General features: G+C 50.6%; 4 protein-coding genes across 10 annotated transcripts; 2 read left to right on the top strand and 2 right to left on the bottom strand.

Annotated features, from left to right (window-relative positions):
* Positions 1 to 36: 36 nt before the first annotated feature.
* On the bottom strand, positions 37 to 8912 carry LOC106045668 (butyrophilin subfamily 2 member A2-like). Of its 3 annotated transcripts, none has more exons than XM_013196267.3 (12): positions 8777 to 8912; positions 7358 to 7497; positions 6672 to 6776; positions 5605 to 5952; positions 4714 to 4995; positions 4072 to 4176; positions 3693 to 3713; positions 3031 to 3051; positions 2389 to 2409; positions 1924 to 1944; positions 1405 to 1437; positions 37 to 953 (listed from the first exon to the last, which is right to left on the bottom strand). In XM_013196267.3, exons 3-12 carry the CDS (start codon positions 6754 to 6756, stop codon positions 436 to 438), a joined length of 1455 nt encoding a protein of 484 aa, XP_013051721.2. In that variant the 5' UTR covers positions 6757 to 6776; positions 7358 to 7497; positions 8777 to 8912; the 3' UTR covers positions 37 to 435. The 3 variants fall into 3 exon arrangements, with proteins under 3 accessions (XP_013051721.2, XP_066840157.1, XP_013051722.2); XM_066984056.1 differs by lacking the exon at positions 8777 to 8912 and adding an exon at positions 8285 to 8302; XM_013196268.3 differs by lacking the exon at positions 1405 to 1437 and having other exon boundaries at positions 8777 to 8911.
* LOC106045669 (E3 ubiquitin-protein ligase TRIM7-like) lies at positions 7504 to 10917 on the top strand. Its single transcript, XM_048077672.2, has 4 exons — positions 7504 to 7657; positions 8498 to 8786; positions 8919 to 8993; positions 9652 to 10917. Exons 3-4 carry the CDS (start codon positions 8921 to 8923, stop codon positions 10170 to 10172), a joined length of 594 nt encoding a protein of 197 aa, XP_047933629.2. The 5' UTR covers positions 7504 to 7657; positions 8498 to 8786; positions 8919 to 8920; the 3' UTR covers positions 10173 to 10917.
* A 2463-nt stretch (positions 10918 to 13380) lies between these two features.
* LOC125184491 (zinc finger protein RFP-like) lies at positions 13381 to 19763 on the bottom strand. Its single transcript, XM_048077671.2, has 7 exons — positions 19443 to 19763; positions 17299 to 17394; positions 16857 to 17084; positions 16666 to 16688; positions 15990 to 16105; positions 14969 to 15028; positions 13381 to 14727 (listed from the first exon to the last, which is right to left on the bottom strand). Exons 1-7 carry the CDS (start codon positions 19710 to 19712, stop codon positions 14216 to 14218), a joined length of 1305 nt encoding a protein of 434 aa, XP_047933628.2. The 5' UTR covers positions 19713 to 19763; the 3' UTR covers positions 13381 to 14215.
* Positions 17370 to 26860, top strand: LOC106045670 (butyrophilin subfamily 1 member A1-like). 5 transcript variants are annotated; one of them, XM_013196271.3, is made up of 8 exons: positions 17370 to 18974; positions 20242 to 20304; positions 20399 to 20488; positions 21329 to 21676; positions 21884 to 22162; positions 22591 to 22689; positions 23740 to 23772; positions 25112 to 26860. In XM_013196271.3, the coding sequence occupies exons 3-8, from the start codon at positions 20416 to 20418 to the stop codon at positions 25630 to 25632; spliced, it is 1353 nt and encodes a 450-aa protein (XP_013051725.3). In that variant the 5' UTR covers positions 17370 to 18974; positions 20242 to 20304; positions 20399 to 20415; the 3' UTR covers positions 25633 to 26860. The 5 variants fall into 5 exon arrangements, with proteins under 5 accessions (XP_013051725.3, XP_047933627.2, XP_047933626.2 ...); XM_048077670.2 differs by lacking the exon at positions 17370 to 18974 and adding an exon at positions 24499 to 24556 and having other exon boundaries at positions 19976 to 20304; positions 25112 to 25382; XM_048077669.2 differs by lacking the exon at positions 17370 to 18974 and having other exon boundaries at positions 19976 to 20304.
* The last annotated feature ends 718 nt before the right edge of the window (positions 26861 to 27578 follow it).

A 27578-nucleotide genomic window follows, 5' to 3' on the forward strand; every position in this document is an offset into this window, starting at 1 on the left:
GCACAGACATCTAGTGCTGACTCATACATAGACAAATCCCGCTAAAATAACTTTATTCTGTACTTTTTACAAACAGTCCCTGCTGAGGGAGTGTCTCTTTTCAGTGGAAGTGTTGCTCAACAGGTAGAGAAAGAGGATGAAAGGCCAGAGTTACAAGCTGCAATCAGGGAAAGTCATCTTGTATAAAGGATTCTGTCTTCCCCATGAGAGAGGTGCAGCCCTGGGTCCACAGAGGTAACACAATCTCCACCCTTGGAGACACTAAATTTGTCTGAACAAAGCCCAAAGCTACCTAAAGTACCTTTGAAGTTAGCTCTGCTGTGAGCAGGAGATTGCAGTGGAAATCTCTACAAGTTCCTTCCAACCTCCATCTTGCTATGAGTCTATGAACTATGGCAGTGCCATATGAAGCCTTCTCTTTCTCCCTTCCCTTCATCAGGGACACATTTTGAGCCACGTACCAGGACCCAGCCAGACCCACGGGTGGACTCTGAACCCATCGAATGATGTCAGTGGAAATGTGAAGATAGGATTCTTCTCATCAACACTGAAAAATGCCACCCGGCCCACTTCATAATCCAGAGAGACCCGGACCCGTGTGGGAGCCTGGCTTTCATGAAGGAGAGTGTGCTCAGGGGACGTGAAAGCTTCGAACCGCCCTGCCCAGTTCCCCACTGCCCAGATGCCCTCCTCTGGGCTGAACTGAATCTCGCCCTTCCTCTTCACATCTTCTCGAGAGACCCCTACGGCCCATCCTCCTCCATCCTCCACCTCCACCTCCCAGTAGTATCTCCCCGAGGCGTAGCCCTCGCAGCCCAGCACGCAGCGCCACGGGTCAAATCTCTGAGGGAGGCTGGGGATGTTCTGCAGCTTGTCCGCTCGCTTCACGCTCTTGCAGTCATCAGACAGGACAAGGTCGCAGTGGGCTGTGTCTGAATCCAGAACCACCATCACTGTGGGACAGAGGGAGTCAACACGTCAGGGCAGAGCTCGCCCCGGGAGAGGCCTTTGCTGAGGCTGCCTCAGGAAGAAGAAAAAGGGTGCAGGCGACAGTTGGCTGGCTGTGGTATGGGAAGATGCACAAGCGATGGCATTAGGATGAGGAGCAGAAAATGAACCAGACAGATGACCCTGAGCACACAGGGAAGAGGACCATCAGCACACCTCCAGGCTGAAGAAGTCCTTGCGTCTCTAAAGCATGGCCAGCGCTGCTCAGTAAGGACCAGGACCCTTCAGATTTGTCTGAGAGTGGGGCATGCACCAAGTGAGTGAGGGGACTGAGTGCTGCACTGCAAAGTAAGCATCCCTGGTGCCACCAGCGTCACTGCAGGAGGGGAGCCATCAGGAAGAGAAAGAAAAGCAGGGAAGATGATTCAGCCCCCTGGAAGACAGAACTTCAATTACCATTTTCAATAGGCACTGAGTATCTTCTCCATTCTTAAAACAAAAACAAAAGACAAAAACAAAAACAAACAAAAGAAAAATACAAATGAGAAGTAATCTGAACACACTCGTGGTACTGGAATAGCTCAACATAATGATATGCCGGTGTAATTGCACATTTCCTGAATTGTAGCTGTATTTGTAAAAGTCATCTCAGTGTGTGTAATTTCAAAACTTCAATGTCTAGTTACGTGGAAGTGCTTCATACATTTTGATAAATATAATCCCTTTGCCTGGCCTCACACACATACTTGTGCTCTGTTTGTACTTTGTAAAATGAAAGCAATTTTTTCTTGGTATAGAAAAGTAACTTAAAAACACATACGGTGCAAAGGAAAATAATGTTTCTGAAATGAGTTCAGCATTTGCCACCTCTTCCTTTCCCAAAAGAAAAAAACAAAACCAGGCCATAAATGCAACACCCAAATGAGAAAATGACCCAAGAAAAGTCTCTTACTAAGGAAGGAGAATGATACTCACCAAGCTCCTCAGCTTGTCTCTCTGCAAAACAAAATAAATCAGCACAAACGGGTTGTGGGATGTCAGTTTGGATATCACCTCTTCTGCAACCACCTGCCTGTGCAGGAGGCTGTACTTCTGCCGACCCCAGCAATGCAAAGCCATCGATGGGTGACAGTGCAGGTCCTGCTTCAGCCCGGGGCAGGGAGAGGTCCCTGAGAGGTCCCTCTCCGGCCAGGGGATGCATCCCACAGCGCTGCCATCAGCTCATGGTGTGTGCAGGGAGCCCCTGGCACGCTCACCCTGCCACTGTTGTCAGCCACATCCCGACCCCACATACCATTTTCAATCATCTTTCATTTTTGGGGTCTTAAATTCCCTCACTCTCTCTTTTCCCCACACTCTCAGTTGCTCTTAGGTTCACTTCACGTCTTAAAAATATACAGTCAGTAAGAAGTCCTTTTTAAGGAACAGAAAAAGACTCACCGATTTCAGCAGCATGGTCCCCTAAACAGCAAACAGAAGCACATCCCAGTTACTCTTTCCGATCACTTCCCTGGGATCCCAGCTAAGGGGCTGCATAGGTGAAGGGAGCTGTGCTGAAGAGGCAGGTGCATGGATTTGGTCTCTCCTCGCAAGGACTCCTAATTCCCCACTGAGCCGAACTGTATTTCTTTTCCCTATCGAACTGCGATGGCACCACTTTAGCAATGAGCAAGAGCTCAGTTTTAATAGCCAAAGGACTATTTATTGGTAATGTGCTGAAAACAAACAAACATATATTTATATTCCCTCTTCAAATGTTTTCTTATTTTTTAATTCCTTGGTAATCAAACCATCCTCCTCTTGATAACAAAATTCTCAAGGGCTTATGTTTCCATAGTCTTCCCTTAAAAAGCACAAACTTTTCAGTGCTACTTTACTGCTTAAGTTAAAATGAGAGTGTTAAAAAGCACTGACAGTCGCTGAGGAAGAAAATTCCTACAATTTAATAGAATGAATATTCATATTATTGGGTGGTTGGGGGAGTAAAGTCTTTGCCTAAAAGGAACATTTGGACATAACGACAGGGTGAATAACAAGTTTTTGCAGAGGATTTCACCAGGGAAGACAGGGAGTGAGACTTACGCAGTGCTGCTGCTTGCATTGCTGAAAAGCAAAACCAGAAAAGTGCATTACCACCAAAGTCAATTCCTTTTTCACTGATACACCTGTTGGGGCAGGGAGGGGCCTAAAATTGTTTCATGGTGGAAAAGCTGCAGCCCAAGAACTCCTCCAGGTCCCTAGGGCAGAGGCCATTGCTGCATTGCTGGACACCAGCAGGTTTGCACGGGCAGGGGAGGAGCAGGGGTGAAATTTCACTCATTGCTGTGATGCTGTGCTATCATTCTGTTCCCAAGTTTTTTTTTTTTTGTTTTTTTTTGTTTTGTTTTTTTTTTGTTTTAGTGCTGAGACAAAGCTGTGCCCCTACAATATGAAATGCATGATCCCCAAGAGCTTCCACTAGCATTGGGAAGAACCTGGAGAGCCCTTTGCAAAGCAAAGATCTCTGTTGATACAATATCTGTTCATGCTCTTTTTGGTTCCGCCATGATTTTTCTTAAAATTACAACACCATTTCACAGCTTTGTAGTTTCATCATTCCAGAAATTAGTTTCATAATTTTCTACAGCTGCTAGGCAACCCATTTGCCTCCACCACTACTACCCCTAAAATATGTCCCATCAAGTCTTCAATTGAAGGGAATTCTCCCATTTTCCAATTTCTGGAAAACAGAAAGTGAAGCTTACCTATTTTTTTCTCATGCTGTCCTATGAAAGAGAGGAAGAAAGAAATGTCAATCATTTAAAAAATCACCGCTTCCAACGAGCTCTGATTAACTACAGCTGCATTACAACCACACACAAGGCAGCAAGGCAGCGGGGACTAAAAGTGCAGCAGTGCCTTCGGTGACCCACAGGCTCCCTGCCCCTTCTGCAAGACATCAGGACTTCCATGTCCTTTATCCCTCTGTATGATTTATGTGCTGGGGCACAGCCCAGAGGGGTCACTGAGCTCCAGGCTCAGGACCATCCTCATAGCCCAAACCTACCCATGAGCCAGGACCAGAGGGGCTGAATAAGACGGGTTACAGAGCTCCCAGCCCCAAACACTGTACCAAGACTATACCTTTCATTCTAAACAGATAAACGGCGATGATGACAAGAGTGAACACAGCAACCAGGACCACGCCCAGGCCAATTTTCCAAGGATGGGCATTTTGGAAAAAGGGATCTGAAAAATAAAAGCCTCAAAGGGCTTAGGTTACTCTGCAAGCAGCAAGAGAACACAGATTATTTCCATTTCATACAAACCTATTCCAAGCAGCTCTGAATCTTATCTATATGTATATTTAATTGGTCAATATAGGAGCAGAAAAAGCCTGGGCTAACATAGGTGTTAACAGAAACACTCCAGCAGAGAGCACTGCCATCAGGGGAAGGGTATTGGCCTGCCAGGGAAATAAATTCTCCCAAATTGTTCATCCCCAATATAAGAATGAACCAAAATACAGCTGAAAGCCACGTGATCTTGTGAAAATCTTACCAAATCAGCAGACCAGGATTTTACAGCAGGTGAGATGAAGGTTTCACAAATGCTGCCCAAAGCTACAGGGGGAAGGAAGCTGTTTGCACTGGCAGTATGCAAAATGCACTCGATGCACCTCACACCCGGTGTGCGAGTAATCCTCAAATTTTCTGCTTACAGCACCTCCAAGAGCACCGCTCCCCTGGAAACGTCACCAGGATGACGCTCCTGTCCTCTGCTTACCTGATATGTAGAAAGAGGACTCCTTCTCCTGGCTCTGCAGGGCAGGTCTGACCACACAGGCCAGCTCCTGGCTTGCACTCCTGGTGAGGATGAGGATGCTCTCTGTTGCAAAGAGGCCGCTCTCGTCCTGGGTAATGTTTTCTGAGAGGGAGGGCAGGTGCTGCCCGCGGGGGTCCTGCCACAGCACCTGGGGCTGCGGGAACCAGCCGGCCGAGCGGCACGCCACGCGGATGCCCCCGTCCTGGTAGCGCTCCAGCACGATGCGTGGAGCAGAGCCGCCGGCTGCAGGAAAACAGAGAACCCGGGTTATTGTGTGGATGGAGCTGTTCCACGGGATGCCAGGTCTGGGGGGAATAATGGGGTCTGCTTGATCCTCTACTGGCAAGAAGGGATGAGCCTCAACACAGGCAAATGCGTATTTTATTCAGGGCCATAGCAGCAGTTTAACCAGTATCACCAGCTGTCAGAGAGATGCACAGAGACCCCTCTTGCAGTCTTTTTCATATTACCCAAAGCTCTGTCCTGGAAGCTGCCACTTCAACAAAACAACCCTTAGGCCTGAATATTAAAATATAAAAGCATTAAACAAGGCGTTCCTACTTTATTATCTGCTGACTTTTTTTTTTCGACACCCACTTATATTAAGAAAATAAGATCAAGAACACTTGGGACGTATCTCATGAGCTCTTTACAGCTGCTCAGTGGACAGTTTTACATCCCTGAGACAACTTGGTTAGCATTATCAACTGTAGCACTCGATGAAGCCCTAAAGCAAGCACCTGCAGTCGCTGCTGGGATGAAGGACAGGTAAGAAGAGCACTGGCTGCAAGGAAGCAAAGCAGAGGTACCGAGAAGAGCCCCGCAGTGCAGACAGGGACACAGACTACAGACCTGTCACCTTCAGCTCCACCACAGCCTCATCGTACGCTGAACCACTGTGGACAAAGCAGGTGTAAAGCCCTTTGTCAGACAGCTGGACGCGGAAAATTCTCAAGTCCACGCTGCCATTGGAGAGGCCGTCTTTCAGCAGTTCTGTGCGGCCTTGGTACTGAACCATCTGGTCCCCGTACTGGTCCTGGCCCCCCTTGTAGCGATGCACGAAGGGCGTGAATTGCTCCCGAAACCAGGTCACCTCCATGTCCTGCACGTTCTGCTCCGGGGAGACGTGGCAGGGCAGCACCACGTCCTGGCCAACAGCCATGGCCACAGGGTTAGGGGGTCCCTTGACGCTGAACGAGGCTGGGAGAAAAAGAAGAAATGACCATGAGAGTTTGCTGTGGTGACAGCCTTGAAAACCAGCGGAGCTGCTCTGTGGCAGGGTAACCACAGCAGGTGAAGCAGGGCACTGGGCAGGAGGGCTGGGAGCAGGACCTGGGCACCACCCCCTGCTCTGCTCTGCCCAAGGTCTTCAAACTCCTGAAAGGATGAGTTGTTCTCAAGGGGACAAGATGCTGCCTGGGGGGAGACAGCAGTTTTGTCCTCTCTCTGTGCTTCTATGCGGCTTTTGCTTGTTTTTTTTTTTTTTTCCCCTCTTCCTTTTCCCTTTCATTAAATTATCCTTATCTCAACCCCTGAGTGTTTTTTTGTTTTTTTTTTTTTTTTTTCTTTCCAGCATACTTTCTTCTCCCTTTTTTTTTCTAAGGAGGGGGAGTGAGGGAGCGGTTGTGGTGGAGTTCAGCTGCCCAGCGAGGTAAAGCCACCACAGCAGGAGAAAGGAGGTAGTGGCTGGAAGGTGGGTGACTGGAGAAAGCAGACAACTTGTGCACGTACAAAACTCAAACAGTTTTTAAATGATTTTTTGTTCGTGTTCTTTTTCCCTTTATTGAATTGGTTCTGAAAAGGGTTCTGCACAACCTGACCCTGCTCTGTGCTAAACCATTCACAGGGAGTGGCTCAGGAAAGTATTCAGGCTGGAAGCAAGTACCGCAAGGCTCAGCAGGAGCCAGGGGAATCCATACCTGATTGAAGCTCACAAACATGGAAAACCAAACTGTAGGGGATAAAAGCCAGCAGAGAGCACTGGAGGTGGCAGCCGAAGACCATCCTCTTTTCTGGAGCTCAGCCTGGGGATGGAGAAGAAGTTAAGGGAGAAAGGCAGAACAAAAGGGTTACGAGAACAGATTTGAAAGGCAGAATATTATAGGGAATAATTTACTTTTAAAGGGGTTTATTGCTGATTTCAGCACCTTTTTTATAATATCCAGGGAAAAATCTAAGATTAAAATGCCCAAGGTTGAAGTCAATTTTACATCATCAGTCTGACTTTGCCACCTTTTCATTGCATTAAAGGAGATGTTGTAACTTTTCCTATTTTCCCCATGTGGGAAATTTCTACAACTTTTCATACCACTTGGGTACTTTGTGCACAAAGCAGCATGCACCAAGCAGCTATTTGAATATGGAGTTCTTGTTTTTTGTGTTTTTTTTTTTTGTTTGGTTTGTTTTTTGCTTTTTTTTAATCCAGCCCTGAATAAGAGCTGGGAACATGCAGGATGCCAAGGAGAAATCCAGACTGAGTGCCCGTGGGGACTGGAGCTACGCTTCTCCCCCAGCCCAAACTGGGGATGCGATGGGCAGGAGGTCTCAGACCAGAGGGGAACACGACAACAGCAGCCCAAACAGCCCGCCCTGGCCCCGAGCTTACCTCTCCCTCGGTCCCGGCTTTGCTGGCAAGGGATGAAGCAGACGGGTGGTCTCGTCAGGGAGCAGGAAGCAATTTCTCTGTGCAATCGCAATGAGATGTCACTGCCGGCCTGCTGCCCGTTTCCTCTTGCGCCACCTCCGCTGGAAAATGAAAGTAACCGAGAGATGTGGTCATTTTTTGTCAATGCTTTTGCTCCGGAAACACTCCCTTCCAGACGTGCTCTTCGGCTGCATCCCCATGCCTCAGCTCGGCTTGGCTGGGTCCAGCCCCAGCATCCCGGAGGCAAGAGCATCCGCGCAGGTGGGGCTGCTCCGGGACCTGCCAAGGGTGACAAGGGACAGGGGGAAGCAAAACACACAGAGGCACAAGCCATACTCACACACTGCAACGGAGATGATAACATAAAATGAATCCATTCATGCCGATCGGCAGAGTGAGAACAGCTATTCCCAGGACTTTGTTGAAACAGGATGGCAAAGAAAAGGGGGAGGCAATAAATGAAGCATTCAGAGACATAGCCTGACAGATGCGATAGCAGCAATAATTAAAGCAGCTCTGTAATTCACAATAATTGGGGTCTAGTTGCAGGCCCTGGGGGGGTTCAGAGGAAGCATGTGAAGGGTGGAGGATTTTTTTTTTTTTTTTTTTTTTTTTATCCAGCCCTGAATAAGAGCTGGGAGCATGCAGGATGGCAAGGAGAAACCCGGACTGAGTGCCCGTGGGGCTGGGGCCACGCTTTTCACATTGCTTCTAGGCATGTGAAAAGCTGCCTGGAGAAAGGGGAGGTGGGATGCAAAGCCCAGCGCTCATTGTCCCCCACTCCCCTATTTAACAGTAGAGCAATTGAGGCAATGCATGCCCTGAAAACATCTTCCCACATAACCCAAATCTGGGCAAGCCCGTAAGGAGCCAGACCTCTTCCCTCACCAAGCATGCAGCCTGAGCCAGCCATTGATCTGTAGATGGTGTCCCCAGGACACCCCCAGCACACCAGAGATGAGCGCAGGGCACTGGGCCCAGGAGGGCTCAGAGCAGCCTCTGCCAGCAGCACAGGGGACTCTTATCGCCAACCCGCAGCTGGCCGAAGGGAGGGGAGATATGGCAATTCCTGTGATGCGGTAACTGCGTCTCCACAAACAGGACAGGGGCACTGCAGGAGCGCCGGGAGGGAACTCCGGAAGGCAGAAGAGCAAAACGAGTGTTAGATGAGGTCACGTAACCACTGGCAGCTCCTGCAGGCTGCAGGGAGCAGACGGTGCCGGACGCCCAGCGGTGCTGTCCCGGCCATCCAGCTCCTCCGGGGTTCGACCCACTCACTCGAACGAGGTGGAAACACTACAAGTCCAGTCCAGCCAAGATCTGCTGGGGTCAAGGGAGTGGAGAGCAGACTGAAGATGTTCAGACCCATCTGAAACCTACCTTCCCACAGGTGAGTGCCAGCTGTGACTTCTTCATCACTCCCTCTGCATCTAGGGAACAGATCATCTTCACGTGGTCTCCGTGTCTTGCAATTTCCCCTTTCGGCAAGGAATACATCTCTCTTTCTGCTACTTTTCTGCAGGAATGCTGGTGTCCAGTATGGAGGTAGAAGAGATGGAGACCCTGGCCAATGAGGTGGAGGAGAGGAGTGGAAGAGGTGAGTTTTTAGAGGGTAACTGCCGTGTTTGGGAGAAAATTGTACCCTGCTTCTTCTGTGGAGGAGCCAGTTAGGGTCGAAGCACTTGGGGCTTGTCCCAGCCAGGGCTTGTCATGGGGTTGAGACGTGGTGGCTGCACTGTCCCCAGCTGGATCCCTCTAGCTTATCTGCAGACCCACCACCACCACCAGAGACACCTGAGCTGCCATCCTTGGCTCTCTTCATTGCCCACAGAGACAAAGAGGAATCTGAGGTCAGGGACGATTGGTTCTTGGGTCAATATCTGTCACAGTACGTGCTGGTTTGTGCCCCCACATGCCCGTTTCTCTCTTGCATCACCACAGAAACCTGCGCGCAGGCCCAGGTGTCTGCACAGCAGATGTGCACCCCAACACTCAGGTGCATGGTCCTTCAGGAAACCGGGGTCCCCTTGGCCAGGGACCATACAGAAAGTCCAGGAGAGGGCAGGATCAGGGCAGAACTGAGTCTGGGGCAGTCTAGCACAAGGAGAGGGTTCCCACCCCATGCTGGATATCTCCGGGCAGGGGGAAGATACCTTTCCAGTTCTTTCCCCATCCCTCCTCTTGCCGCGGTGGGCACAGCCCTGATGCACCCCCGGGGGCTGCCCGTCCTGAGCGGCTTCTCCTCTTGTCCCCAGCGGATGTGACCCTGGACCCAAACACTGCCAACCCCTTCCTCATCCTGGCTGATGATGGGCGAGACGTGAGGCGCGGGGACACGTGGACGCCGCTGCCCGACAACCCCGAGCGGTTCGACACGGAGCCCTGCGTGCTGGGGGGCCGGGGTTTCACTGCGGGGCAGCACTGCTGGGAGGTGGAGGTGGCCGAGGGGGGCGACTGGTGGGCTGCGGGGGTCGCCCGGGAGTCTGTCAGGAGGAAGGGGGTCCTCAGTTTTACCCCCGAGGAGGGGATCTGGGCCGTGGGGCAGTGGTTTGGACAGTACCACGCTTTTACTGACCCTGACTGGACACCCCTGCACCTTGCCCAGGTGCCCAGGGCCGTCCAGGTCTCTTTGGACTTGGTGGGCAGGCAGGTGGCGTTTGCTGATGCTGAAAACGAAGCCCCGATCTTTGCTTTCTGCCTGGCTTCATGTCCTGAGGAGAGGCTACACCCGTGGCTCTGGGTGGGAATGGACTCACGCCTCAGGCTGTGCCCCTGACGTGGAGGATGACCAGAACTGGAAAGATGAATGCCATGGCCTTGGATCACGGTGCCGGGAGCTGGGAGCGTCGTGTGTCCTTGCTGTTTTTTCCTCACACGGTCCCTCTGGCCACTGAATGGGAGAACTGGAAGGTCTTGGAGATGGACACCACCAAAGAAGCTCCTTTGTCCCGCTCGACCCCACAAGAGGACTGCAGCGACAATGGGGGCACGGGGATTTGGGCACAGAGGAGCTTGGTGCAAGGTGGCCCCAGGGCCAAGATGTGGTGTTGAGTGCCGGGACACCGCAGAGCAGGTCCATGCCAGGCCATGAGAAATGCATCAGGTCCAAACGCCTTAAAAGTTGCCAAGTACCGTGTCTGGCTTTCTTTAATTAAGCTTAATGATTAAGTCAAAAAATAAAAACATATTTGGGTGCTGGGCCTCATGATAACACTTATCTTCTCCATACATCCCAAACTTCTCCCTGCCTTATTTCCAGCTCTCACCGGCATCTGCGTTAGGCATATGTGTTTTCCTTCACATTTCTTACAGCAGAAGACTAGGAAGAGCTGTAGGGACAAGTGAAGGGAAGTGAGCAAGAAACCGTTCAAGGTGTCTGAATCCCATGGGCCAGATAATTCCCATAGATCTGCCAGGCTTGGATCTTCTTCCTCCCCTCCTCTCAGTCTCCTTTTCCTCATCTCCTGTAGAATCTTTCAGGTGGTCAAAAACACACAGGCCACTTGTGGACAAAATAGAAAGGATAAGGGAGAGGGAAGGCGGTTTGAAGTGGAAGCATTTTATCTTCCACTCTGCTCCCCTAAAATTTATCTACAAAAACATTTACCAGCTAACGGAGCCTTCAGCCTCCTTGGGACTTTAGCTGCAGTATGTTTCTTTGCAGAAGTTTTGCCATAAAAATAACCTGTTTTCAAGGATGTGAAACTGTAGGGCTAGACTGAGAAAAAAAAAATCCTAATTCTATAACAATAGGGTCAATATTTTTCATCTGAGAAAGATCAGAAAAAGATTTTCTGGGTGCAGAAAAATTTCAGCCTCTCCCAGGAATAACTCAGGAGCAATCTGTTCAGGGAAATCCTACTGCTAGAAACCGATCTATTACACAGTTTCGTTAACAGAGCAGTCAAGGCTGAGATGTAACAGGAAATTCAACTTTCTTCCTTGTTTGCCAAGAATCTGCTGCTGGGAGCCAAGAAAACGCATGAACGTCGGGAAAGGATTGTTAAAGATGCACACACGTCCTCTCCAGCTGCAGCAGCTGCAGCGAGCCCACCTGGCCTTTCCAGAACTTTTATTTTCCTGGAGAATGCAGGAAAATCAGAAAGTTGTTTCCTCTAATCTTTGAAAACTGCTTTGCATTTCCACCCCACCTAAGTTTGCCACGAAATGGTTAATGTTCAGAATCACACCCCTCCCTCCCCACTTTGCTAGGAGCTGTTTTATTTCTTTTATTTCTATGTCCATACAAGATGACTATTAAATATTAGCCAAGAAAATCTGTGGAGGTTGTCTGACAAGTGCTGACTTAAAGCAGTCCGTATCAGCACTCAGCTGAATCCCACCTGAGGGCTGCAAAGGTGATGGGACATGGGACTAATTTTAAAAGACTAATTAGCTGCAGGTGTACAGCAACCAACACTGTGATGTGGGGTCCGGTCTGTGATTACATCTCACCCAAAAGGATCGTGGCTGGGAAAGAATTACTGATAACTGTCTTGATGATGCATGGCACTAGGGTGGGATTCATGAGCCACAGACCTGTAGGAAAGGGCAGGCGACTCTTCCACAGGATGGGAAATCAAATCCCGGCGAGCTGAGACAGAGGCTCCCAACTTTGAAACATCCAGCTGTGACTTTAGTTGAATGTACCTTCTGCCTTCAATCTCTTTTGAGAGCGTGGAAATTGTTTGAGCCTTGGTCTACCAGCCTGTTGTGCAGACAGCAGCTACATAAGCTTATGTTACCACTGGTAAAGCTGGAAAAGGGGACCTCTGGGCACAGATGCTAAAGCAGACAAGTCTCTCCCCATCACCTGCAGGGTCTGGAGGAGCTTAAGTCCTGCTCTGCTTCATGGGCAGAGTTTGAGCTGCCCTCTCCTGCCCTGTGGGACACTGCAGCCTGCGTGTGCATGTACTTGGTAGGGAAGGGTGGGAGGGGATGAAGGTAGGGATGAGGGAAGGAACAGCAGAGCCCAGAGTGATGTCAATCCATTCCAGCATCTTCTCCCTTTTCGAGATCTTTTTGGGGCATGGTGTTCAAAGGACATTCTTGTCCCCACAATCAGGGACCTTGTTTTGTCCTCTCTTGCTATCTCCTCCTCTTAGGAGAAGAGGAGGCTGCGGTGGCAGCAAGGCAGGGGCAGCAGTGTTGGTCTCCCTAAGCTACTCCAGTAGCTGGGAAGACTCGCAGCACGGGGTCAGACGGAGTTATCCTGCCTCAGAGCTAGGGGATGGGCTCACCGACCTCTGGCACTGCACAGGGAGAGGTGACACCCCATTGCACCCAGGCATCTTTGGAACAGAAGTCCAGCAAAGCAACCATCCAAGGAGCCGACCCCAAAAGCAGGGGCAACTCATGCTCCTGGCAGGGCACAGAAGAGGAGCCAATCCTGGGAGGAAAGGACAGGGTCTCCCTGCAGCCTCCCAGCACATCCTCAGCTCCTGCTGCCAAAGATGATGATGTGCCCACGTGGGAAGGAGAGCTCACCTCTGCCAGGGACCATGGCTCTGCGTTTCCACAAGCACATCACGGGGAAAGTGAGAGCCCCCAGCTAGTGAGAAGGCAGCCCGGTGTGAGCGTGGGGAGAGCTGGAAGCAAAGCCCACAGCAGCAGTGCTGCCAAATCCAGGTCACCGTGGGCATCTGCAAGCCAGCAGGGCGTCCGACCACAGGGCAGGTACAAGGGGGGGGCTTCACCAGCAAAGCCTCCAGAGCAAGCCATGACTTTCACAAGCGCTTTTTTCACAAACTGTATTAAAAGTCCATGGCTGTTTTTGTTTGTAGCATTGCTCCCTTTTGCCTTTCTTTGAATCTTGTCCCTCCTGCAGGCTCCAGCACCCAACCTCCCTTTCGCATGTCAGCTTTTTGAACAGGACCTGATGGAGCTAAAGCATTTAAAGCCCTTTGAATCTGCCAGCAAGGTTTTCTGGGATGTGATTTAGCTGCGTGTTTGTTTGACCAGCATTTGAACTTTGATTATTTATCGGTTATTTGTATAACTTTGTTTTATTCGTGATTATTTATATTTTTAGCTTCTACCATGCAACACCATAAATCCCAGCACTGCTACAAATCTGCAAGTCTCTAAACAGCAATTCCTCTAGTTTCTTCCTATACTTCAGCAAATTCCTGGTAGTAGTTCCATGGTTTGGAGAAGATCTAAACCTCTAAATTTTCTTTCCAAAAGCCCCATCACAACCAGGGAAACGAATCAAGTAGTCAAACACACTGAAGAATTATCCGGTACATTAATATGTTGAAAAGCAGTGATTATAATTCAACTGATGAAATTATTTTGAAATGTAAATCCTCTAGCACCTCCCAAAAAAATGAATGTTGACTTGTAGTTTCGTGAGCTAAATCAAAAATCAAATCAGGCCCACCACAGGAACCACGCATGGAGGCTGGCTGGGCTTCAGAGCTAAAGAGCGAGCATCTCCCCATGGCTAGGTGGGCTGCTGAGCAAGTTTTTATCCTCCTTGCCCATCTACCTATCTCCTCAAGTAAAAATATACTATCAATAGCTACTCCAATGCCACTGCTATGCCCCTCATCCCCCCTCGAGGCCTCCATAAATGAAATCTCCCCAGAAATTGCCATTCTTCACCAAGAGCCCTTCTCCACCGGAGAAGCCCACGGACCTCTGCTCCAGAGAGGCAATTCCTGCTCTCCACGGGCAGGCAGATGAGTTCAACTGCCTTTGAGGATCACGGTAGGAGGTTTGCTAGTGGGCAGGAGTCCCAAGGGCTAGCGAGATGGGGGTGCAGGAGGCCAGCGTGGCCACAGTACAGCCTCCTCAGAGGACCGCACTTCCTCAGCCTCACAGTTTGAGCTGGAACCCCTTCCCCACCCAGAGCCAGGGGTAGATTCGCTTTCCTGAAAACGTGGCTTGCAGGAAAGTGAAAATTGCAGCCTCGTTGTCTGCATTGACAAATGTCACCCGCCCCTCCGCATGGTTCACACAGACCCGCACCCTGCGGGGGATCATGCTGGGGAGGAAAGGGGTGGGAGTGGGGGAAGTGAGAGCCTGGAACTTCTCCTTGTACCGCCCCACTGCCCAGATCCCCCCCACGGGGTTCACGTCAATCGGTCCCTTCCTCCTCACAGACTCCAGAGCCACCCCCACAGCCCAGCAGGACCCACAGCCCACCTCCACCTCCCAGCACGGTCGCCCTGAATCAAATCCCTCGCAGCCCAGCACGCATGGCCATGGGTCAAACCGCTCCGGGTTGTCAGGCCGGTGTTGCTGTGTGGCTCCCTGCATCACACTCTTCCGATCTTCTGATAAGATGAGCCACGACTGAGCAGTGTCTGGATCCAGAGTCACGTTCACTGCAGAAGAGAGGTCAGGTCAAAGAACTGGGGGTAGAGACCAGTCCTGGGAGGAGTTTCACCATGCTGGGGACAAGTTTGGTCCTGGCTTGGGAGGAAAACAGGCAATACCTTTCTTCCAGAACATGCTGATCTCAAAGTGGAGAGCAGCTCTGCACCCCAAGCCAAGCTACGCAAAGATTCACTGCTCCCCCCCTTTGCAACCAGGGTTAATGTAAAGAGGCTCCCCAGCACAACTCACCTTTTGTGTACAGTCCCTGTGACTCTTCCACTTCCTCCCCCAGAGCAGACGTTGAAGCATCTGAAAGGGAGATGGAGCCCAGAGGTCAACTCTGACATCTGGATAATAATGCCAGTACTGGGAGGTGCTCTGGGGAGACCAGCTCCAGGAAGCAAGCAAGCAGAGATGCTACACCCCTCTTTCCCCAGCACGTGCACTACTTGCTGTGCTCACCTGCTTCTCCAGTTGGAGTAGGAAAGGAGAACCTGAAGCAGCAGGACCAAAAAAGAGTTTGGGGCTACCTAGTATGAAGTGGACACTGACATACCGCAGTACATCCAGGGGGTCACCAGGACGGTTTGGGCTGGACAATATGATGTATGGGGAACCACTGAGAACTGGGTTTGTTCAGCCTTAAGAAAAGTAAAGGCAAGATCTTTTTGATGTCTATAGCTATTTAATGGGACAGCAGGAGCAGGCTCTTCTTGGTGCTGCACAGTGATAAGGACAAGAGGCAGCAAACACAACTTGGAATGTGAAATTCTTGCTAGATGCACTAAAAAAAAAATGTCACTGATAGTGGCCATACACTGGAACAGGGGTACAGAGGAGTTGTGGGATCTTCAGCTTTGGAGATATTCAAAACTCCACTGGAGAAGACACAGATCAGTCCCACCTAGTTGCACCTGCTTTGATCAGGGTGTCAGACTAGATGACCTCCATGGTCCTCTAAGAGACGTCCTCTGCAGCCTAAATTACTCTGCACAATGCCAGAGTCTGCCTGACAGTCTTCCCAATAGTTTCTTTGGGGAAGAGCCTCCCCACTAGGAGAGCATGAGCTGAGACTCACTTGGACATACTGGGACATCTGGGACTTGTTCACATTCTTGACCCACTTCCAACCATGCAGGTCTGGAGTACAGGTCTAGAGCAGGAGGCATAGCAGCATCCAAGCTAGATCTCCCTTCTGCATGGCGTTGCCTACCCCCTCTTTCCACCCCGGGACACTTCTCTGATCTTCCCTGGGGTCCCTTCCTTGTACCTTGGAGTTTTCTTGCCGTCTCTTCTAGCTCAGGAGGTTTTTCTGAGCAGACACCAGGTGCCTTTTCCAGATCGTGGCTCACCCACTCCTTTTGCTGGAATTTTCCCTTCTCGCACCTGGAGATGTACAAGCCACAGCATTTATCTTCCTCCTTCAACTCAATCTCCTGTTAATGCCAGTGGCTAGAGACCTTTTTCTAGCTGAACGGCTCTGATGCTGGATCCGTTACCTCCAGAAAGTTCATTCCAATTCAGCTCTACACAATACAGCAAGAAAAGAGACAGCAGGTCTCATTGGCTAGGCCACTGCTCCGTCCTGATGCTCTAACCGCTGATTTGGTTCCTATTATGAGTGATGGTGTCCTCAGTCACCCTGCCCCTTCACAGCAAAGCTGCATTTGCTCTGGTCTCTGTGCCTTAGTGTCACTGAACACTGGTCATGGAGAAGACAGCCAGGCTTGCAGCCAGAGACGTTAGAAATGAAATGTCCTCTGCAAGTGCTTCCTCAAGAATTGACCTTGTTGGCAGAGCCATACCCCTTCATCAACTTCTGGAAAACTGAAATATGAACATTTATGGGGCATCCCTGGCATGTGAGGAATCCAGCTTTGTTCTGGGGCAGGAATCTTTGCACCCCCAAAGTCGTATGGTAATATACAGGAGAAAAAGGTACGTACCTGCTCAGAATGTTGCCAGTATCCTAGATGGGAGAAAGACAGAAGCAGCTTAATGCTATTTATCCTGTACACAATCCTCACATTCCTGTCACACCAGCATCTACATAAAATTAGCCTGCTGTGTGTTTCCAGCCTGCTGGTACCTCAGATGCTGTTTGTTAAGACAGTGCTGGTGTTTCAGTAGACCTCACCTGTGGGAACTCGCATCCTGAGAGCTGAGACTCCTCCTTCTCCCTGATCAGGCCATCCAGATGAAAAATCCTCTTGGACAATTTATCAGCATTTTCCTTCACTCTCGTTTCAATCTGCCTCTCCAGCTCTCCCAACCGAGCCATCAGCAGGCACTCTTGTTCCTCCAGGTATTGCTGCAGCTGCTTGAATTCAGATGCAATCTTCTGCCTCTCTGCTTTTACTTTGTCCTTTATAAGCAGAAACACTCCTCTTAAAGTAGGGTGGGACCACAAAGAGTAATTAAAAGGTGGGACGGGCAGTAGTTAAAAGTATCTTTTATTTTCCTGATGTGCATATTGTGCACCAACAGCTGGACACAGTGATTCCATCTCCAAGGGCCAAGAATCAATTTTTCCCCACCCTTCCCAAATAAACTTCCCTCAGGTAGCCCCGTGCACCTACCAGATAGCCCTGGCAGACCCATCGCTCCTTCTCTTGCTGTTCCTCCAGCTTTCCTCTCTCTCTCCTGAGACTCTCTAGCTCAGACTGGTTTTGCTCCTGGAGGGAGAGAAATCCTTTAGGTGCTCCCCATCACACACGCGTATGCCTTGTGTCCAGAAAACAGCTTATTCCCTGGGGTGAACATAAGCAGCCTCTGGCATTGAGTCAGCCTCATTGCCTGCTTGAACAACCAAGAGCATGGCTCTCAAAGCAAAACAGGGCAGCAAAAGGCAATGTCATGTCCCTGCCACCCCACAAGGCAACTCCCCTGGAGTTTAGGGTTCGACATGCATGTTGGGGGCAGGCTAAGTGCAGGCATGGTGCTGTCACGTACCATTTTGCAAGTGTATGGAACTGGGGACTGTAAGGGTATGTGGTAGGAGAGCACCTGCTCCGTTATGGGTATCTGGTCAAGGACCTTTTCAATGCAAAAAGGGGACAATAAGAAAAGCAGGAAGCCATAAGCAAGAACACCCAGAGACACAAACCAGACAGACACACCTAAGAGACAAAGACTGGGAACAAACCTTGTCAGTCACAAACGTATGGGCTGCCCAGAAAGGGCAGGTAAACCGCAAATTAGCAGCTAATGAGGGTGCTGCCCTGAGGGCACAGGGTGCTCACAGGTGTGGGAATGTGCAAACCGATGAGGGAAACTGCAGGGAGAAGGTGAGGAGCAGGCAGAAAAGGATATAAAAGGGGCCAGCTGCATGTACCACTGGGCTGGTTGGTGCACCAGCCTGAGTGGGCCCTGTATGTGATCACTGCAGTCTGTCCTGTCTTCTAATTAAATCCTTTAGTTTATTAAATCTGCATAACCACACTGTCTGTCCTGGGTGCATGAGTGCTAAGGACCAAGTGCCAGTTATTGGGGCAACTGGCATGGGTGGGTTTGGTGCCAGCTGCTGCAGTTAGATGGGGTGTAGGTGCCCCAGGGCTGTGGTGGCAGCTGCTGGAGTGTGTGTGTGTGTGTATGTGGGGGGGGGGGTCTCAGCCACCAGCACCGGTGTGGGAACAGCGTGTGTCCCCCCAAACCAGCTCACAGGGGGATCAGCATGAGTCCCCAGGCTGGGCGCCAGCTGCTGGGCAGGCAGGGTGCTGGGCCAGTGCTGTGCAGGCGGTGGTGGCCACATCCCTGAGCAAGGACCGTAAGGAAGGGAGAGGCTGTGCGTGGGATTCCTGCCTCTTAGCGTGGGAACGGGGGGAAGGATGTGCTGGCTGCTACGCATTTTGCTCCTCCTTTAAAGAAAATAAGCAACTTCTGTGCAGTCCTAGTCTCCCACTAGAGGAAGTTTGGACTCGCAGTGAAGCTGTGCTTCTGCACAAATCCTGGATGTCTAAGGAACACTACAGAGAAAAGAGATATCTAAACTTAAATAATCATATAGATTTAGTAATTGCAGCAACAGCTTTGTGGGAGGAAGACAGCCAAATGCAAAGCACAGAGCGATAAAAAATTCCCTTGGAGTGAGAAGCCGTAAATCAATAGAATATTAAAGGCTTGTTAAAACCACTGTTACCATCCTGGTCTGGGAGACAGCAACACGCCGAGGGGCACCCGAGAGCCCCCTGGGACAGCAAATCTTAACATCGTATATGCCAGAGTCCTGAGGACAGGCTCCCATTATGAAAGCTTGGTAAGTGTTTAGAGAAGGTCGAAAGAAGTGAAAAGAGAAGGTGCAGTCACAGGGTGAACTCCTTGCAGGGAGCGTGGCCTTTTGCCGACAGACCGCAAAGCTCGGAGGCGCGCAGATGTACAATCATAATTTGCAAGCGATGCGTGAGAAAGCTCTGAGCAGAACCCCGCAATGGCCGAGGTTGGAGGGGAGGACCTCTGGAGATTACCCGGTCCAACCCTTGAGCCGAGCAGGACCACCTAGCTCGGGAGGGCGTCCAGGCGGGTTTTGGGCATCTCCCGAGGAGGCTCCCCAGCCTCCCTGGGCGAGAACCACGAAGCCCACGGACCGACCCCCGGCCGCACGGGCTCTGACAGAGCCCGGGCCCCAAAGCGGTTACCGGAGGGCTCGGGGCGCTCTTCACGGAGGCGGAAGGCGGCCAGGCAGCAGCCCCCGGAGGCCGCCCCGGCCCCCCCCCCCCCCCCTCACCTGGCGGGGCGCCGCGGGCCGGCCGAGCCGCCTCAGCCCGGCCGCGATGTTGCCCAGCTGCCGGTTGGGCCGCAGGCTCCGGCCGGGCAGAGCCCGCCGGCACTGGGGGCAGGAGGGGGCCTCGGCCGCCCGCGCCCAGCACAGGCCGATGCAGGCCCGGCAGAAGTTGTGCCCGCAGTCCAACATCACCGGGCTGCGGAACAGATCCAAGCAGATGGCGCAGGTCGCCTCCTCCCGGAGCTCCGCCGCCGCCTCGCCGCCGGCAGCCATGGCCGCGGGGCCGGGGGGGCGGCTCCCGCCCGCGGCTCTGGGGCTCTTTCGCTTTCGGAACCGGGCCGGGAGCCCGGGGCGGCGGCGGCGCCTCACGGCTGCGAGATCCCGACCTGTGGGACCCCCCCGTGCCTTCGGGCGTGTGGGACCCTCCTGTCGCTTTGGGACTTCGGGACCCCCCCGTGCCTTCGGGACTTCGGGACCCCCCCGTGCCTTCGGGACCCCCCCGGTGACTTCGGGACCCCCCCGTGCCTTTGCTGTTGCTTCGCGACCCCCCTCGTGGCTTCGGGACGCGGGGCAGCAGTGGGCAGGTGCAGGCCCCCCCCCGGACTGTGGGGTCCCCCCCCCGGAGCTGCAGGTGCCCCCGTGGCCGTGGGACTCCTCGGGGGGCTCTGGGGCACCACCGGCACCCGCCCAGGCTGCTGGACCCCAAGTGGCTGCGAAGCCAGGAGGGGGAACGCAGCCCCCAGCTCTCCTTCCAGCCTGCCCTGATTTGAACTGAAGATTAAAGGAAAGTGTTTTGATCTAGCTCGCTGTAACCCAGAAGCAGCCCAGCTGTCCTGAGCAAGATTTTCCTCCGTCGGTCACCCAGGTAACACTTTTCAACACCCTTTCCTACAGACTGTCTCCCGTTTTTTGTGTTCCTTCTACACCTGAGTTACTCCTGCCCTTTTCCTCCTTTGTAGGTCATACGTTTGCAGAGATGCATTTTCTTTCGTTTTTCCATTACTTTGTTACGTGCGTCACGATGCTCCTCATTCACAAGCCAGAGGCAGGTAGGACTCTGCCCATTTCGGATCAGCTTTGTGCTTCCCCCACTGGGTCCTGCTTCCCACCCGATGCGGTGGCTCAGGCTCCTAGGGGGAGATTGCTCTCAGCCCAGATTAACTCCAGGACTAAATCTTTGGCTCGCTTTTTGATGTGCCTCCCCATTTATTTTGAGCTCAGGCAGGTGGCTGGATATATTCAAGTGTCAGAAGTGCCAAGAGTATTTGCATGAGTCTGCATGCGTGTCAGGGATGTTTTGTAAGGGATTAAAGTTATTAAAACTGGTTTCCTTGCCTCTTCAATCAGCTCCTTCTTCCACCAACCATATGCTTGCACCACTTGTCTATATGCAGTGGTCAGGCCAGGTGGGAGAATGAGTTACTGAGCCAAAAGCCTTTCACTGAAACAACTTATCACCTCCCCAGTAAAACCAGGGCAGGCATACAAGCAAAACTGCCCCAGTGTCTTCCAAATATCTTCCATGCCAGGGGTCAATCTCTTTGTTTTAATCCACAAGAGTGTGGAGGTCAGGACAGTGTTGTGTTCCTGGACGGTCACAAAAGAGCAAAACCCTGCTGAGATGCTGGGTGAGGTGGCACAGGTTTCCTCAGCGGGGGACTTAACCACAGGCCCCTCCTGAATCCATGAATCTCAGGTGGTCAGTGAGTCCATAGCGGCTAACGTAGAGGTCCAGCCCTGCATTCTGTAACATCTCCCCCCCGTACCTCCTCTTAGCTCATGGTTTGCATCTGCATAAAGAAAGCCGCATGCACCTGCACCCAGCCTCTTTGGAGGTTTGCTTCTAATTAAACTTTTCTCTCCCCCTCCGCCCCGGTGCCGTTCCCCAGATGGGTTTGCAGTGCCAGCATCCAGTCACCCTGTCCTTGCTGCTGTGGGGGGGGCTGCTGTGCTGCCCTGCTGCCTTCACCTGGGGGCGAGCGCTCGGCCCTCAGAGGTGAGCTGGCTCCGGATGCCGCGCTCGTCACTTGTGCATCACTACTGCGAGCAGAAGGGCCAGGACAAGGAGCAGACTCCAGAGTACCGAGGCAGGACAGAACTGCTGATGCACCGCATCCGCCAGGGCTGCATGGATTTGAGGCTTTCTGCTGTCCGACCCTCCGATGAGGGGCAGTACACCTGCGTGGTTCGTAGTGGCATCAGCGACAAAGAAGCTCGGCTGGAACTGAAGGTGACAGGTTCGTCAGGCACATGTGCTTCTGAAATGTAAAGGCTATCCGTAGGTTAATACTGGCTTGGAATAAGGTGGAAAAGCTTATTCTTCTAGTCTGCCCTGCACAAAATAGTTGCAACTCCCCATTGATGGTTTCTGGAATCTAAAAGTAGATCTTAGATTTTGAAAACATGCATAGCTTAACCCAATTTTTCTTTTAATGTCATCCTAGCCATGGGGTCTGCTCCTCATATCTCCATGGAGAATATCCAAGGAGGCATCAGAATTGTGTGTCGATCATCAGGTTGGTACCCAGAGCCCCAGGTCCTGTGGAGAGATTCCAGCCATCAGCACATACCTTCAGAGACTGAAAACCGATCCCGGGACGCAAGGGGCCTTTTTGAAGCACAGAGCACCCTCCTTGTCATGGGAAGTACTCCAAAGGACTTGTCCTGTGTGGTGAGGAACACGTACCTCAACGAAGAAAAGGAAACTGCTTTTCAAATGTCAGGTTAGTTGCCCCAGTGCAGGCATGGTGAGACTGGAGGAAAGCTGGGTTTCTGAACGGGTTGATGCCCTGGATCCTCTTGTCTGGAATTTCATGTTTTGGAAGGGGAGAAAGGTTTAATTGGTTCCTTTTTGCTGTGCAAAGAAAAAATATCAACTCTTTGGCACCTGAATAATTCCAGCATTTTGGTGAGAAATATAACAATTTAAATTTAAATTCAGCTCTCTTCTGGTGCAAGACGTGTCTTTGCATTGTGGGGCCATTGCAAGTTAAAAAGTGGAACAGTTTTTGTACGTTTACCTTGGTGTACCGTAAACAGGATCTCCTGTTTGCTTTGATATGTACTACGATCTGCTAGCGATAGGCTTGTAGCCATCCCTCTTACTGTTTCCGGAAAAAAAATGTAAACTTGGGATTTTTTTTGTTCCTAGACTTTTTACAAGGAGCCTATCCAGGCGTGGTTGTTCCAGGTGTGATCCTGACAGTGTTTGGTGTCATTGGCTTCATTGCTTATCTGTTGAAGATCAAAGGTAAAAGTTTCCCCAAGTTGCAAGAGAGGAGAATTTGGGTTATTGCAAAGAAACTGCCCTTTAGCAAACACGTCCAGGTAAGGTGAGCAGGATCACGGGCTGCTCATTGTCAAGTGGAGGAAAATGCTGAATGGAGGAGACAGGAAGTGAGCTTTCTTTTCTTGGATGCATGAAACTCGTGGAGTGGAAAGAGTGAAAGGGAAAAATAGGGACGAGAACAAGGAAAACAGGAGATGTACAGATAAATTTTATCTGATACTCCTCTGCTAGTCTCTGCAGTATCTCCCTCCATTTCATGGAATCACAGAATCATTCATGTTGGAAAAGACCTCCAAGATCCTCTAGTCCAACCTTTAACCTAGTATTAAAGTCCACCACTAGACCATGCTACTAAGTTATGCATCTACACATTTCTTGAAAACTTCAGGGATGGTGACTCAGCCACTTCCCTGGGCAGCCTGTTCCAGTGCTACACAGCCTTTTTGGTAAAGAAATGTCTCCTAATATACAACCTAAACCTCCCCTGACACAACTTGAAGCCATTTCTCTTCACCTTATCACTTGGTGCTTGGGAGAAGAGCCCGATCCCCACCTTGCTATAGCCTCTTTTAAGGCAATTGTAGAGCGTCTCACCAGGTTTACACGCGCTCTGGAGGAAATACTACTAATTTAGTGACTCAGAGAAGAGATGAATGCAGAAGCTAGGCTCTCCTCTCTTCTCGTGCATATATTTTACTGCCCTGAATTTAGTGGAGTTTGATCACAGATGCCCATTGTAAGAAGGAACTATAAATAGCTCTGTGTGTTTGTTTTTGCTGCAGTGTAACTTGTTTTTCTGGAGAGACAAAGTCTGGTCAGGGTAATTCAAGAGGCAAGGAAGAAATGCATATGAATAGAGAGGTAAATTCAGTGTGTAGCCCAAGACAATCTGAATCCACCTCTTGCCTTATAGTTGCCCACTGATTTGGTGACATAGCTATAAACTAGTCCAGAGGAAACCAAGTTGTGTTTGTGTCACTTCTCATTTGAATCTTTTTTTTTAATTTTTAGGGTGGAGGAGATTTGCAGACAAACTAGGAAAAGGTAATTCAAGAGCATCTTCAAGAGCAGCCCCTGTTACACTGGTTCAAAAACCACAATCCTAATTTCCCTGCCCAACTCTCCTCATCTTTTGCTTTACTCCTCCTCACCAGCTGCAGAGGGAAGACTCATGGCTCAAAGAATAGGATGGCTGAACTCTATCTAATTTCCAAGTGCCCATGAGAAGGGAATCAAAAAAAAAGTCAAGAGAGTAAGAGTTTGGGAGACAGTGGGATGAAAACATAGCCTTGAGAGTTCTGCACAGGCAAAGAGAGATGGTTGGGAGCCAGAATAGGAAATGGTGGATGCAGATGCAAGCAGTTTTACCTACTGCAAGGTATCACAGAGGGGAAAAAGGGGAAGAAAGTAGACCCAAAGTGAGAATGGGTAGACAGGTGTGATTGTACTTTGGTTTATGTAAAAGAGCCAGGGGTGGTTCGGTTATGGGGTTCTAAGATCCATTTGCAGCGCTAAAATGCAGCGTTGAGCCAAGCCCTCAAAGTCCATCCTCGAGTTCCTCTTTTTCTAGCAGAGATGGTTATACATTGATTATGGGATGGCCCTTCTTCCCCCAAGTAATCTGCCCAACCAGAAGCCCAACCGGGGAGGGAGGCTTTTGTTCGTCTCTCCTCTCAGTGGGTCAACATTTCCTTGCCCCCTCTTCTTCTTGCTGTGCACTTTTCCTTTATCTTCCTCTCTTTGACTTTTCTTGCTTGTTCTTGCTTCTAGCTTGTCATTCAGGAGGTGCTCAGTGTTGGACATCCTTCCTGGCCAAGGCAGCTGGATTGTGAGTTTCTCACCTGTTTCTCACCCAGCTAAATAACTGTCACTCACACTCTTCTCTTTGCTCTTCTGTCTCACAGAGAAACAGAAACTTGACCACAGAATTGAGCAGTCTTAACCTTCTGAATAAATGGTATCTCCTGCACCTCTCCCAGCTTTAATTGCATTCCTTCTTTCCACTTTTCACCATTTACCCTCTTTCTTTCAGCATCCACTGGGTCAAGTGTACAACCTCCTGGTCTCCTTTCTGTTCTTCTATCATGACCAGCAATGCTGTTTATGTTGTCAAACTTCAGTTTTCTGGGAAAACGCGAGGTGGAGGAGAAATGACCTCTCTGAAACCCAGTCCCCTGAGTGCTGTTCAGCACAGACAGTGCAGTGACAGAAAGAGAATGACCTCACTGGCATTTTGCTACGGGTCAGAGTCTTCTTCCCGGACTGGGTGCATCCTAGCAGCAGGGTTCATTCCCTGGTGGGGTTCATCCCCACCACTGCCACCACCCCCAACCCAATCTCCACCCTAAGCCACTGATCAGGTCTCTCTCTCTCTCTCTCCTAGCAAACCTGACTCTGGATCCAGACACAGCTCACCCCTGGCTGCTCCTCTCAAAGGATGGTAAAGGCGTGAGATGGGGAGCAGAGTGGCAAAAGCGGCCTGAAGGACCTGAGAGGTTTGATACATGGTGTTGTGTGCTGGGCTACGAGGGCTTCACTTCTGGGCAGCACACCTGGGAGGTCACCGTGGACAGTGCAAAGAGCTGGGGCGTGGGACTTGCCAGGGCCTCTCTGCAGAGGAAGGGACGGATCCCACTCAGCCCCCAGGAGGGGCTCTGGGCTGTGGTGAAGCTGGACAAAGTTTTTCGGGCTCTGACGTCCCCTGAATGCACCCCACTGCCACTGACCTGCATCCCAAGAAGGATTCGCATTTCTCTGGATTATGAAAAGGGTCAAGTAGCCTTTTCAAATGCTGATACGGATGTCCCCATCTTCACTTTCCTGCCAGCCTCGTTCAAGGGAGAGAGAATCCACCTTTGGCTCTGGGTATGGGATAAAAAATCCTGGCTCAGGTTGTCTCCCTGAAGCACGGCCCTTAGAGAACCTGTATTAGTTTAGCCTTGCCTCTACATTTCTGAAGACTTCCTGCTGAATTAATTTGTGAACTGGAGGGTCAATGTTTTAGGATGGCTTTGTCAAACAGCAGGCTAACAGGCGAGCAGGGGTTGAAAGGTGATGGAGAGCTTAGAGAAAGGGTTTCCCTCTTGGGAGGGCAGTAGTCCATGCTGAGCCTTGCTTGCAGTGCTATTCATTGTGTGACAGCTGGGTGGTCCCAAAGCAATTCCTACTGGCTGGAGCTTGCTTTTTGGAGGTGCACAGACTATGTGTTTCTATGAATGGAAAGAGATGATGAGAAAGCTTGAGCTTCATTCACAGCTGTCCACCTCCATGACATTTTAGGCCAGGCTCTCATCTTTTGGCACACAACAGCAAGATTACGATTTATGGTCTGTCCCTTCCAAGGCTCAGATGGCTCTCAGGTGTTCCTTTCCGTATTTCCAGCTAGGTGTATGGTGCAATGCAAGAGTGACATCTTGACTCCTGAGTGAAGAGTGCTGAACTAAAACTCCAGGCAGCCCCAGAGAGACCAGAACTCAGAGTTCCATGACCACCACTCGGCAACTTTGCCTTGGTTTTGCAGCTTGTTGGAACTATCCTGTGCCAGAATAACCAGCAACCTCAGGACGTGGTGGCTCCACACATCCCTTTTTTCCAGCAGTTTAGCTGTTGTCTGAGGTCAACCCGCCACAGTCCTTTTTGGCACCACTCAACATGGAGCTTGAAGAAGTCTTGTGAGAAACAAAGTTGTGTTTTTGCAATAGAAGGTGTTTTTGCAGTGGAAAATTCCACTAACCTTGCATACTCAGAAATGATTGTGTGGCATAGCACTGGGGAGTATGTTAAGCAGATAAGGGGAAGGTCCCACTGTCCCAAAATAAGGAGGATAGCTAAGGAAAACAGGATGAGCAGTACGAAGTCAGTAAATACAAAAATCATGGACCCTCTAGTCACAAGAGATGTAGGAAAAAAAAAGGAAAAGGAGAAATTAACAGTTGGTCGAACCAAATTGTACATATACGGTATAGAAGTGTGTCGAGTAGGTTGTGAACATGTGGTACTCAGCCACTGAGGAAAGAGGGGAGAAATCAGGTGTCGGGTAATAGGGAATATAAGGTTATGATAAAATTTTACTGTGTGCTCCTGCTTGCAGGACTCCTGCCACTGCAATCGCGAATAAAATGGCTTCACAGAAGATCCTGTCTGAAGAAAATTATTGAGATTTTTTTTTTTTTCCTCACATTATTTTGCCTCTAGGGTTCAAGAGGAGGCTCGTAGGGCACCCTAGAGTGTCCTTGAAGGCCTCTAGGGCATCCTAAAGGACACTGGGAATCATTCCGAAGGAGCTAGGGGGCACTGGGTGGGCCTGGTAGACCTGCAGAGGATCTAGAGTGCAAGGGAGGACCACAGGAGGCCTCGAGTGTGCACGAGAGTGCACTAGAGAGCCCTATGAGGCCTCCAGAGGCCTCTAGCTTCCAGGAAGTGTCCGTATTTTGCCTCTAGGGTTCAAGAGGAGGCTCGTAGGGCACCCTGTAGTACCCTGGGAGGCCTCTAGGGCATCCTAGAAGACACTGGGAGGTGTTCCGAAGGAGGAGGTAGAGGGCACTGGGTGGCCCTGGTAGACCTGCGGAGGATCTAGAGTGCAGGAGAAGACTACAGGTTGCGTAAAGGCTCCCCAAGGGAGTTCAGGTGTACCCAAAGCCCTCCATTGGGAGCACTTTTTGATGGGAGAAATTGGAGACATACGTGTTTTTTTGGTCATAATTAGGGTTAGGGTTAGGGTTACTGTTAGGGTTGTTTGGAAAGAGAGAAAGCGCAGAGTCCTGCTGTGTTGGGTTGCGTAAAGGCTCCCAAAGGGAGTTCAGGTCTACCCAAAGGCTTCTGGTGGGAGCACTTTTTGATGGGAGAACTTG

The sequence above is a fragment of the Anser cygnoides genome, chromosome 27, assembly GCF_040182565.1.
Source record: "Anser cygnoides isolate HZ-2024a breed goose chromosome 27, Taihu_goose_T2T_genome, whole genome shotgun sequence".
Taxonomy (NCBI): domain Eukaryota; kingdom Metazoa; phylum Chordata; class Aves; order Anseriformes; family Anatidae; genus Anser; species Anser cygnoides.

Bases quoted from the DNA above. Each gene is read 5' to 3' on its own strand.
- LOC125184491 (XM_048077671.2), bottom strand. From the start codon at position 19,712: ATGGCTGCCGGCGGCGAGGCGGCGGCGGAGCTCCGGGAGGAGGCGACC. The intron at 17,395-19,442 runs GTGAGGGGGGGG...CTCTCCCTCCAG, and splicing joins GGCCCGCGGCGCCCCGCCAG to GAGCAAAACCAGTCTGAGCT. The intron at 14,728-14,968 runs GTGAGTTGTGCT...TCTCTTCTGCAG, and splicing joins ACAGGGACTGTACACAAAAG to TGAACGTGACTCTGGATCCA.
- LOC106045670 (XM_013196271.3), top strand. From the start codon at position 20,416: ATGCATTTTCTTTCGTTTTTCCATTACTTTGTTACGTGCGTCACGATG. The intron at 20,489-21,328 runs GTAGGACTCTGC...GCCGTTCCCCAG, and splicing joins CATTCACAAGCCAGAGGCAG to ATGGGTTTGCAGTGCCAGCA. The intron at 22,690-23,739 runs GTAAAAGTTTCC...TTTAATTTTTAG, and splicing joins TTATCTGTTGAAGATCAAAG to GGTGGAGGAGATTTGCAGAC.
- LOC106045669 (XM_048077672.2), top strand. From the start codon at position 8,921: ATGCTGGTGTCCAGTATGGAGGTAGAAGAGATGGAGACCCTGGCCAAT. The intron at 8,994-9,651 runs GTGAGTTTTTAG...TCTTGTCCCCAG, and splicing joins GGAGGAGAGGAGTGGAAGAG to CGGATGTGACCCTGGACCCA.
- LOC106045668 (XM_013196267.3), bottom strand. From the start codon at position 6,756: ATGGTCTTCGGCTGCCACCTCCAGTGCTCTCTGCTGGCTTTTATCCCC. The intron at 4,996-5,604 runs GTCTGTAGTCTG...GTTTTCCTGCAG, and splicing joins GGTGGAGCTGAAGGTGACAG to CCGGCGGCTCTGCTCCACGC. The intron at 3,052-3,692 runs GTAAGCTTCACT...TTTGCTTTTCAG, and splicing joins ACAGCATGAGAAAAAAATAG to CAATGCAAGCAGCAGCACTG.